This window comes from Macaca nemestrina, chromosome 1 (assembly GCF_043159975.1).
Source record: "Macaca nemestrina isolate mMacNem1 chromosome 1, mMacNem.hap1, whole genome shotgun sequence".
NCBI lineage: Eukaryota > Metazoa > Chordata > Mammalia > Primates > Cercopithecidae > Macaca > Macaca nemestrina.
The window spans coordinates 25,831,828-25,844,776 of NC_092125.1; the positions used below are offsets into that span (position 1 = coordinate 25,831,828).

Here is a 12,949-nt window from a genome sequence, read left to right on the forward strand (position 1 = left end):
TGGATCTTACAGGTTAAGACTTACTCTTTTAGGCTCACAGAATCTAATCTTCAGCTAAGTAGTTTAAGAAACTGGATTTTTATCAGTTTACAAACAGTGGCTAGGTTCTAGTGAAATGCTTCATGATATACAGGTCAATAAGCTGGGATAACGTATGAGTTTTAATTACGATTATGTTCTGGTTTTCATTGGCTCTTAGCTTCTGAGTTCATATATAGGGGAAGTATACAACTATTTTTGTATCAGTGGAAACATGGTATTGGCAGTCCAAAGTTTAATTTAAAATTTTCAATTTTATGGAATAAATTGTTTATTTCTTGTTTTTCCACATTTAAACAATAAGATATTTAAGTGTGTATCATCTGTCAGCCGAAAAAGAAGTTCATATTGAGGCTGTCTTTAATAGGTCATAGTTTTATTTCAGTAAGTTTTACTTAATTGTCCTGGCTTAGCAAAAAAGCTTGATGTTTTCAAATCCTAATTCTCTTAGGTCAGTAATTACAAGGGTAACCCTTTTCTTTTTCTTTTTTATTATTCTTTTTTGAGACAGTCTTGCTCCTGCCCAGGCTGGAGTGCAGTGGCGTGATCTCGGCCCACTGCAAACTCTGCCTCCCAGATTCAGGAGTTTCTCCTGCCTCAGCCTTCCGAATAGCTGAGACTACCACGTGTGTGCCACCATGCTCGGCTAGTTTTTGTATTTTTTTAAGAGTTGGGGTTTCACCACGTTGGCCAGGCTGGTCTCGAACTCCTGAGCTCAAGTGATCCACCTGTCTCGGCCTCCCGAAGTGCTGGGGTTACAGGCGTGAACCATCATGCCTAGCCCCCTTTTCTTATAATAGAAAAAATTTCCTGGAATAATATATATGTAGAATGCTTTTTGATGATCACTATTCAGAATTTTAACTCTTACATTATACAAAATAATCACTTGGGTACCAAAGGAATGATTGTTAAAAGACCTGTTCTGTTTGCTTATTTTTAAAGATATGACGATTCCTTTGATGTACGATTTCCAATAGAATATGTATATTTGAAAAAATGATTACTTTTTCTCATTTCCAGCTTGAGAAATGATTAGTCAGATTTTCTTTTTAAATATTATAATCATAGGCCAAGCGTGTGGCTCACGCTTATAATCCCAGCACTTTGGGAGACATGAGGTGGGAAGATCGCTTGAGGCTGGGGGTTAAAGACCAGGCTGGGAAATGTAGTGAGACTCTGTCTCTACAAAAAATTTAAAAGTTAACTGGATATGGTGGCACATGCCTGTAGTCCCAGTTACTCGGGAGGGAAAAGCAGGAGGATCACTTAAGCCCAGGCGTTCTACCACTACACTCCAAGACTGGATGACAGAGCAAGAGCTGGTATCTTGAAAAAAAATTATTATTATCATAAGCCTTTATAGGGCTTTTTAAAATTTTAAAACACTAATGATTCATTATATAGGAATAGAAGCTTTTTGACCGTGAGTCAAATATTACCTGTTTTTATAGTTGGATTATTTGTAGATCCTATGATTTTGTGGGAACATTAATTTATTGCAAATAAGAATTTTGAAACACTTAGTTTTTTTTTTTTTTAGTAGATTTAAGAGGCTGAGGATATTCCTTATTAATGCAATTATATTTTAATTATATATAGCATAGAGACTCCCCATCATATACTGCGGAGTCCCATTAGAGTACCCCATTATGGCATAGGTGAAAGAGAAGGAAGCCCAGAGTTGGTCTTGCAGTATCTTTTGTAAAATAAATCCCAAGTATGTACTGTGTACATGATTTTTCTTGATTTGGCCTCAGCCAGCCATTTGTAGTCCTCAGAGCTTAAAATGTTTCCATTACTGTATGCTTTTGCTTATACTCTTCTTTCTTTCTGAGATCACCTGCTTTCTCAGGTATCTCCCATCTACTTGGTAAATTTAAAATTCATCCTTCAAATCTCAGCTCTTTTTTGTGATATTTCTCTTAACGTTTCCTAGACACATGTAGCCACTCCTTCATCTGTGTTCTTGTCTTGTGGATAACTCTATTTGTTTGCATGTTGTGCTTAGATGACAACTTCTTTGAGATAATGACAATTTCTTTTTTCTTTTTGCATCTTCAACACTTAACATTATTTATTTACCTGTCATATAGTTGGAGCCCAATAAATCTTAGTAAAAGGAGTATATAAATCTGTATATTTGATACCTCAGACAGGGTTGTGGGTCAGGTTTGAAAGAGGGTTATTTTTACCAAGGGATTAAGAAACCATCCTCTACTGTCTGGATACTTTTGGACCAAGCTTCACGTTTTGGGAGTGTTGTACGTGACATGATAAAGAAGGAAAGAGACTCCAACTTTGGCCAGCTATTTAGTCAAAATAACCTGGTAATCAGCAGAGTGATAGATGTTACAACTAGACCACCTTAACGTTTAGTAATCATTGCAGTTATCAGTGTGTTATTTTCATCTCAGATTAAGTTACTCTGGCAATTATGCCTCTCTAGGGCATTATCCTTAGGGTGTTTTCAGAATAACTCATAATACATTGATCCAAGGAAAGCACAACTAAGAAGATAAATCCACCAATAAAAAGTTATTACTGAGAGTAGTGGTTCTCCCAGCACAGAGTTTGAGATCTGAGAACGGACAGACTGCCTCCTCAAGTGGGTCCCTGACCTCCGAGTAGCCTAACTGGGAGGCACTCCCAAGTAGGGGCAGACTGACACCTCACACGGCCGGGTACCCCTCTGAGACAAAGCTTCCAGAGGAACGATCAGGCAGCAACATTTGCTGTTCAGCAGTATTCACTGTTCTGCAGACTCCACTGCTGATACCCAGCAAATAGGGTCTGGAGTGGACATCCAGCAAACTCCAGCAGACCTGCAGCTGAGGATCCTGACTGTTAGAAGGAAAACTAAGAAACAGAAAGGACATCTACACGAAAACCCCATCTGTACGTCACCATCATCAAAGACCAAAGATAGACAAAACCACAAAGATGGGGATAAAACAGAGCAGAAAAGCTGAAAATTCTAAAAATCAGAGCACCTCTCCAAAGGAATGCAGCTCCTCGCCAGCAACAGAACAAAGCTTGAAGGAGAATGACTTTGACGAATTGAGAGAAGAAGGCTTCAGGCGATCAAACTTCTCCGAGCTAAAGGAGGAAGTTTGAACCCATCGCAAAGAAGCTAAAAACCTTGAAAAAGGATTTGACGAATGGCTAACTAACCAGTGTAGAGAAGTCCTTAAATGACCTGATGGAGCTGAAAACCATGTCACGAGGACTACGTGACGAATGCTGATTCAGTAGCTGATTCGATCAACTGGAAGAAAGGGTATCAATGATTGAAGATCAAATGAATGAAATGAAGTGAGATGAGAAGTTTAGAGAAAAAAGAGTAAAAAGAAACAAACAAAGCCTCCAAGAAAGATGGGACTATGTGAAAAGACCAAATCTATGACTGATTGGTGTACCTGAAAGTGACGGGGAGAATGGAACCAAGTTGGAAAACACTCTGCAGGATATTATCCAGGAGAACTTCCCCAACCTAGCAAAGCAGGCCAACATTCAAATTCAGGAAATACAGAGAACGCCACAAAGATACTCCTCAAGAAGAGCAACTCCAAGACACATAATTGTCAGATTCACCAAAGTTGAAATGAAGGAAAAAATGTTACGGGCAGCCAGAGAGAAAGGTCGGGCTACCCACAAAGGGAAGCCCATCAGACTAATAGCGGATCTTTTGGCAGAAACTCTACCAGCCAGAAGAGAGTGGGGGCCAGTATTCAGCATTCTTAAAGAAAAGAATTTTCAACCCAGAATTTCATATCCAGCCAAACTAAGTTTCATAAGTGAAGGAGAAATAAAATCCTTTACAGACAAGCAAATGCTGAGAGATTGTGCCACCACCAGGCCTGCCCTACAGGAGCTCCTGAAGGAAGCACTAAACATGGAAAGGAACAACCAGTACTGGCCACTGCAAAAACATGCCAAATTGTAAAGACCATCGATGCTAGGAAGAAACTGCATCAACTAACGAGCAAAATAACAAGCTAACATGATAATGACAGGATCAAATTCACACATAACAATATTAACCTTAAATGTAAATGGGCTAAATGCTCCAATTAAAAGACACAGACTGGCAAATTGGATGAAGAGTCAAGACCTATCAGTGTGCTGTATTCAGGAGACCCATCTCACGTGCAGAGACACACATAGGCTCAAAATAAAGGGATGGAGGAAGATCTGCCAAGCAAATGGAAAACAAAAAAAGGCGGGGTTGCAATCCTAGTCTCTGATAAAATAGACTTTAAACCAACAAAGATCAGAAGAGATGAAGAAGGCCATTACATAATGGTAAAGGGATCAATTAAACAAGAAGAGCTAACTATCCTAAATATATATGCACCCAATACAGGAGCACCCAGATTCATAAAGCAAGTCCTTAGAGACCTACAAAGAGACTTAGACTCCCACACAATAATAATGGGAGACTTTAACACCCCACTGTCAACATTAGACAGATCCGCCAGACAGAAAGTTTAAAAGGATATCCAGGAATTGAACTCGTCTCTGCACCAAGTGGACCTAATAGACATCTACAGAACTCTCCACCCCAAATCAACAGAATATACATTCTTCACAGCACCACATTTCATGCTTATTCCAAAATTGACCACATAGTTGGAAGTAAAGCACTCCTCTGCAAATGTAAAAGAACAGAAATGACAAACTGTCTCTCAGACCGCAGTGCAATCAAACTAGAACTCAGGATTAAGGAACTCACTCAAAACCGCTCACTACATGGAAACTGAACAACCTGCTCCTGAATGACTACTGGGTACTTAACAAAATGAAGGCAGAAATAAAGATGTTCTTTGAAACCAATGAAAACAAAGACACAACATACGAGAATCTCTGGGACACATTTAAAGCAGTGTGTAGAGGGAAATTTATAGCACTAAATGCCCACAAGAGAAAGCAGGAAATTGACCCCCCAGACATCACAATTAAAAGAACTAGAGAAGCAAGAGGGAACACATTCAAAAGCTAGCAGAAGGCAAGAAATAACTAAGATCAGAGCAGAACTGAAGGAGATAGAGACACAAAAAACCCTTCAAAAAATCAATGAATCCAGGAGGTGGTTTTTTGAAAAGATCAACAAAATTGATAGACCGCTAGCAAGACTAATGAAGAAGAGAGAAGAATCAAATAGATACAATAAAAAATGATAAAGGGGATATCACCACTGATCTCACAGAAAATACAAACTACCATCTAAGAATACTATAAACACCTTTACGCAAATAAACTAGAAAATCTAGAAGAAACGGATAAATTCCTGGACACACACACCCTCCCAAGACTAAACCAGGAAGAAGTTGAATCCCTGAATAGACCAATAACAGGCTCTGAAATTGAGGCAATAATTAATAGGCTACCAACCAAAAAAGTCCACGACCAGATGATTCATAGCCGAATTCTACCAATGGTACAAGGAGGAGCTGGTACCATTCCTTCTGAAACTATTCCAATCAACAGAAAAAGAGGGAATCCTCCCTAACTCATTTTATGAGGCCAACATCATCCTGATACCAAAGGCTGCAGAGACACAACAAAAGAAGAGAATTTTAGACCAATATCCCTGATGAACATCGATGCAAAAATCCTCAATAAAATACTGGCAAACCAAATCTAGCAGCACATCAAAAAGCTTATCCACCATGATCAAGTGGGCTTCATCTCTGGGATGCAAGGCTGGTTCAACATACGCAAATCAATAAACGTAATCCAGCGTATAAACAGAACCAAAGACGAAAACCACATGATTAGCTCAGTAGATGCAGAAAAGGCCTTTGACAAAATTCAACAGCCCTTCACGCTAAAAACTTTCAATAGATTAGGTATTGATGGGACGTATCTCAAAATAATAAGAGCTATTTGTGACAGACCCACAGCCAATATCATACTGAATGGGCAAAACCTGGAAGCATTCCCTTTGAAAACCGGCACAAAACAGGGATGCCCTCTCTCACCACTCCTATTCAACATAATGTTGGAAGTTCTGGCCAGAGTAATCAGGCAGGAGAAAGAAAGAAAGGGTATTCAATTAGGAAAAGAGGAAGTCAGATTGTCCCCATTTGCAGATGATGTGATTGTATATTTAGAAATCCCCATCATCTCAGCCCAAAATCTCCTTAAGCTGATAAGCAACTTCAGCAAAGTCTCAGGATACAAAATCAGTGTGCAAAAATCACAAACATTCCTCTACACCAATAACAGACAGTCAAATCATGAGTGAACTCCCATTCACAATTGCTTCAAAGAGAATAAAATACCTAGGAATCCAACTTACAAGGGATGTGAAGGACCTCTTCAAGGAGAACTACAAACCACTGCTCAACAAAATAAAAGAGGACACAAACAAATGGAAGAACATTCCATGCTCATGGATAGGAAGAATCAATATCGTGAAAATGGCCATACTGCCCAAGATAATTTATAGATTCAATGCCATCCCCATCAAGCTACCAATGACTTCCTTTACAGAATTGGAAAAAGCTACTTTAAAGTTCATATGGAACCAAAAAAGAGCCCGCATTGCCAAGGCAATCCTAAGCAAAAGAACAAAGCTGGAGGCATCATGCTGCCTGACTTCAAACTATACTGTAAGGCTACAGTAACCACAACAGCATGGTACTGGTACCAAAACAGAGATGTAGACCAACAGAAAAGAACAGAGCCCTCAGAAATAATACCACACATCTACAATCATCTGATCTTTGACAAACCTGACAAAAACAAGAAATAGGGAAAGGATTCCCTATTTAATACATGGTACTGGGAAAAGTGGCTAGCCATATGTAGAAAGCTGAAACTGGATTCCTTCCTTACACCTTATACAAAAATTAATTCAAGAGGGATTAAGGACTTTAGTGTTAGACCTAAAACCATAAAATCCTAGAAGAAAACTTAGGCAATACCATTCAGGATATAGGCATGGGCAAGGACTTCATGTCTAAAACACCAAAAGCAATGGCATCAGAAGCCAGAATTGACAAGAGTCTAATTAAACTAAAGAGCTTCTGCACAGCAAAAGAAGCCACCGTCAGAGGGAACAGGCAACCTACAGAATGGGAGAAAATTTTTGCAATCTGCTCATCTGACAAAGGACTAATATCCAAAGTCTACAAAGAACTCAAACAAATTTACAAGAAAAAAACAGACAGCCCCATCAAAAAGTGGGCAAAGGATATGAACAGACACTTCTCAAAAGAAGACATTTATGCAGCCAATAGACACATGAAAAAATGCTCATCATCACTGGCCATCAGAGAAATGCAAATCAAAACCACAATGAGATACCATCTCACACCAGTTAGAATGGCAGTCATTAAAAAGTCAGGAAACAACACGTGCTGGAGAGGATGTGGAGAAATAGGAACACTTTTACACTGTTGATGGAACTGTAGACTAGTTCAACCATTGTGAAAGACAGTGTGACGATTCCTTAAGGATCTAGAACTAGAAATACCATTTGACCCAGCCATCCCATTACTGGGTATATACCCAAAGGATTATAAATCATGCTGCTACAAAGACACATGCACATGTATGTTTATTGTGGCACTCTTCACAATAGCAAAGACTTGGGACCAACCCAAATGTCCATCAGTGACAGACTGAATTAAGAAAATGTGGCACATCCACACCATGGAATACTATGCAGCCATAAAAAGGGCTGAGTTTATGTCCTTTGTGGGAACATGGATGAAGCTGGAAACCATCATTCTCAGCAAACTATCACAAGAACAAAAAACCAAGTAGGAACTTTTGCTGCGTCTTATCTGTACCATTTCATTACTTTGATTTTATGAAAATCATTAAAATTCAGTTTATTGTTTTGTCATCCTGAAAGGGAATAACTTAATCATTTAGCATACAGTAAATTTCAAAAGTCAGCCAAAGTAGTTCTTTGTTATTTACTGAGATTTTATGAGTGAGTCAGATAAACTAAATAAATGGAAATATGCATGTTTTATTTTCATGACACTGTTCCTGTTGATGGTACTCCATCTTATTCACATCTCACAGGAGCAAAAGAAATATATGGGGTTCTGATTTTTTAAAATTATAATAGCTTGCAGTCTAGTGATAATCTTTCACTAAGATGATAATGTTAATGAGAATATATTACTGGCTATGATTATATTAAAAAGGAATATTTCTAGGAAATAAGTTACCATTAACTGCTTTCTCTATGTGTTTTAGGTTTTGACAACAATTCGTTCAGGGCACCGAGCAAACATATTTAGTGCAAAGTTCTTACCTTGCACAAATGATAAACAGATTGTATCCTGCTCTGGAGATGGAGTAATATTTTATACCAATGTTGAGCAAGATGCAGAAACCAACAGACAATGCCAATTTACGTGCCATTATGGAACTACTTATGAGGTATGGTATTATTATGATTATATGATATATATGTAAGTGTGTGTATTTTTGATTAAGTGTTCATGCATGTGTAGATGCCTGTGTGTACATGTACAGATGTGTGTGTATGCATATTTGTTGCATGTAAATTATTGACAATATCTAGGTGTCAGCAGAGCATTTGAGAAAATGTGTCTTGATAGGCTTCTGGATAAAGTTAAGAAATAAGATGCAAGTAATAGTACTCTAAGATGGGTTTGTAATTGCTTGAGCAACCATGCTGTAAGCAAACAGATGTTTACCTTTAAAGATACCTCTGTTACTGTGCTGCATGACTCTGTACTAGGCTTTACCCTTGTAAACAATCACTCGCTTGTGTAAAGTAGCTTATCACATTTTTGTATGATAGAAGGGACTCTAGTATGGTAGATAGAAGAATCAGATTCCTAAAGGATATTAATGAGCTTAAGACCTGAGCTGAATGAATAAGGTGGAATAAATTTAAGACTCAATTATAGTACTTTATTTGGTTCAGAAAAAATGCTTGCACAACTGAGTGCTCTTTTATTTATGATACAAGGTCACACTGTTACTCACACTGGAGTGCAGTAGCATGACCATGACTGTCTGTAGCTTCAAACTCCCAGGCTCAAGCAATCTTCTCACCTCAGCCTCTTGAGTAGCTGGGACTATAGGCGTATGTCCCCATGCCCAACTAATTTAATTTTGTTGTTGTTGTTGTTGAGACAGGGTTTTGCTGTGTTGCCAGGGCTGGTCTCCAACTCCTGAGCTCATACAGTCCTTCCACCTGGGCCTCTCATAGTGCCAGGGTTATAGCTGTGAGCCACTGTACCAGCCTCCAGAGTGCTCTTTTGAAATACTTGCATGTCATTTTTTTGTATTAAATTATTGATAGGTTTCCCATTTTTTTGTGTTAAACTGGTGTATTTTTTCCATCATTTGAATTCCAGTTCTTTTATGTCCTCATGTTTTTGTTTGTACTTATATGAGTAGTATATGGCTAGATTTTATTTTCTTATCCAGTCTCACAGTTTTGGGGTTTTACTGGAGATTTATGAATTTACGTTTATTGTGAGTACTGATATATTTGGATTTGTTTCTATCCCCTATTCTATGTTTTCTACTTTTTAAAAAAAGTTTCCAATCTTTATTAACCTTCCTCTCCTTTTCAAAGTCCACCTTTTGAGGCCAGATGTGGTGGCTCACACCTGTAATCTGAGCACTTTGGGAGGCTGAGGCAGGCGGATCACTTGAGGCCAGGAATTTGAGACCAGCCTGGCCAGTTTGGTGAAACCCTGTCTCTACTAAAAGTACAAAAATCAGCTGGGCATGGTGGTGCACGCCTGTAATCCCAGCTACTTGGGAGGCCGAGGCTCGAGAATTGCTTGAACAACCCAGGAGACAGAGGTTGCAGCAAGCCAAGACTGCGCCACTGTACTCCAACCTGGGCGACAGAGTGAGAATTTGTCTCAAAAATAAAAAACAGAAATAAAGTCTACCTTTCGAGTTACTTGAGTATTTTACTTTTTGTCCATTGTGTTTCTGTTTCTTGCTTGTAAGATAGACATTCATTTTTGTTATTCCGGAGGTTACCCCAGCTACTTTCACAAGAATATTGAACAAAGCCAAACATCAGTAAATATTTCTACGCTTCTCCTGAATAAAGGAACTTGGAACATACCTTGTTCAGTTTTATATGATTAGATTGTGCAGGATTTAGTTATATTCTGTTTTCTCTCATGAATTAGATATTATTGGTTTACTGTTGGTGTTTGTTGTTTATTTAGATTTACCTGCATATTTACTAATACCTTTGGCTTACCTTTCCTTCTTCCCATCACACATTTTCTGTGTGGTATTATTTTGTACTGAAGGTACATCCTTTAGCAGTTTTTCTTTTCTTTGTTTTTTTTTTTTTTTTTTTTTTTGAGACGAAGTTTCGTTCTTGTTGCCCAGGCTGTAGTGTGGTGGCATGATCTTGGCTCACTGCAACCTCTGCCTCCCAGGTTCAAGTAATTCTCCTGTCAGCCTCCTGAGTAGCTGGGATTACAGGCGCATACCGCCACTCCTGGCTAATTTTGTATTTTTTTTTTTTAGGAGAGATGGGGTTTCTCCATGTTGGCCAGGCTGGTCTCAAACTCCCGACCTCAGGTGATCTGCCCGCCTCGGCCTCTCAAAGTGCTGGGATTACAGGCGTGAACCACTGTGCCGGCCCGCAGTTTTTTTTTTAAATGAGAGTTTGTTGATAGAAAACAATTTCAGTTTCCTTTTCTTTCCTTCATTCATTCTTTCCTTTCTTCCTTTTCTTTCCTTTGTGAAAAATGTCTTTTTTTTTTTTTTTAATGCCAGTTCTTCAAAGGTAGTTTTGCTGGGTATGGACTTCATTTGTTAGTTATTCTATTTCAGGTGATTATATTCTCCATTATATTCTGACTTCCATTGTTGAAGTTGCAAAGTCAGACATCAGTCTAATTGTGGTTCCTCTATAGGTAACCTCTTTCTTTTCCTCAACTACTTTTAATTTTGTTTTTCTTTGCCGTTTTTTTTTTTTTTAAATTTTATGTCACAACAGTGTGTCTCGATGTGGATTGTTTTTTATATTTATACTTGGGATTTGTTGATGTTCTTGATGTGAGCAATTGGCATCTTGAAAAATATAGGAAATTTTCAGTCAGTAGGTCTTTGGTTTACTACTTCATTATTCTCTCTATTTTTTTTTGTAGTCTGGGGAAATTCTGATTAGCCATATCAGACCTGCTTATTAGACCTTATTCCATTCACTATTTAAAAATTTTTAAATTGAAGTACAGAACATATAGGAAAAGTACATAAATCCTAAGTATATGGCTTAGTGAATTATCACAAAGCAAATCTATTCATGTAACTACCACCTAGCACATTAAGTATCCTGAAGCTCCTTTTATCCTGAGTCCTAACACTCTGGAGTTTTCTGTTTTTTGAACATTATATAAATGGAAGCATACTTCATGGCTTTTTGTGTCTTTGTTGTTGTTTTTGTATCTGGCTTCTTTTGCTGAGCAAAATCTTAACTCATTTGTGAAATTCATGCATGTTTCTTGCAACTATAATTTGTCCATTTTATTGCTGTATAGTATTCCATTATATGAATATGCCACAATTGATTTATCTGTTCTATGCTGATGGAAGTTTGGAGAACATTCTTTTACATGTCTTTCAGTACACAAATGCACACATTTGTTTGGGTGTATACTTAGTGGTAAAATTGCTGGGTCGTAGAATATATGTTTGGTTGTTTTAGAGATAATGCCAAATAGTTTTCCAAAGTGTAGTAACAACTTACATTCCCACCAACAGCATGTAAGAGGTCCTGTTGCTTCTCATTTTTGCCAACAGTTGGTATTTTCAGCTCTACTTTGGTGGATGTATAGTATCATCTTAATTGGTTTCCATTTGCCTTTCTGTGCTGATACTGCTGAGGCTGAGCATCTTTTCATATGTTTGTTGGTTATTTGGATGTACTCTTATGAAATGTGTAGTCAAATCTCTTGCCTATTTTTTTCTGTTGGGTTGTCTGTCTTGTTATTATAGGAGTTTTTTTTTTTTTTGTAATATCTTCTGCATATGAGCCTATCTTTTCCTATTCTGTGGTTGTATTTTCACTCTCCTAATGGTGAGGGGTTTTGTTTGTTTTGAGAGATGCGGTCTCACTTTGTCACCCAGGCTGGAGGGCAGTGGCATGATTATAGCCCCCAGCTGCCTCAAACTCCTGGGTTCAAGGAATCGTCTTGCCTCCCAAATAGCTTGGACTACAGGCATGCACTACTGCACCTGGGTAAGTTTTTAAAAATTGTTTGTAGAGATGGGGCCTTACCATCTTACCCAGGCTGGTCTAGAACTCATGGGCTCAAGCGATCCTCCTGCTTCTGCCTCCTAAAGTGCTGGGATTTCAGCCTAAAATGGTGTCTTTTGATGAAGAAAAGTATTTAATGTTGTCTAGTATATTGGTCTGCTCCTTTGTGATTAGTGCCTTTTTTATCCTGATTAAGAAATCTTTTCCTATCCCAGAGTTATGAAGATATTCTTCTACTTTAATTTCATTGCTTTGTCTTTAACATTTAGATCTGTCATCTATCTGGATTTGACTTTTGTTACAGTATGACTTGAGTCAACTTTTTTTTTTTTTTTTTTACCCCATATGAAATTTTCTGTGTTAACATAATTTATTTTTTAGAAAATTAAATCAAAATCCAAAACAGCACACAAACAAAAGACAGGCCATTTTAACATGATAGACTCATTTACCCAAGGTGATTTTTGCCAAATACGTATACAAACTTTAATCAGCATAGAATTTTTTTTTTTCAAAACTGGTACTCTGCATCTATCAACAATCCCCCATTCTTCCTTATCCTAGTCTCTGGCAACCATCATTCTACTTTCTATTTCTAAGAATTTGACTATTTTAGATACCTCATATAATTGTAATTATGCAGTATTTGACTTTTGATGTCTGACTTATTTC

General features: G+C 37.9%; 1 protein-coding gene across 13 annotated transcripts in view; it reads left to right on the top strand.

Annotated features, from left to right (window-relative positions):
- Positions 1-12,949, top strand: part of LOC105492996 (DDB1 and CUL4 associated factor 6) — a 142,210-nt gene that overhangs the window by 32,776 nt on the left and 96,485 nt on the right. For all 13 annotated transcript variants that reach the window (XM_024796360.2, XM_024796362.2, XM_011760413.2 and 10 more), the window contains one exon: positions 8,260-8,445. Coding sequence is in view for 6 of the 13 variants with exons in the window: in XM_011760404.2 (XP_011758706.1) it covers positions 8,260-8,445 (186 nt within the window). In the remaining 7 variants the exon portion in view is untranslated. The remainder of the gene's footprint in view (positions 1-8,259; positions 8,446-12,949) is intronic.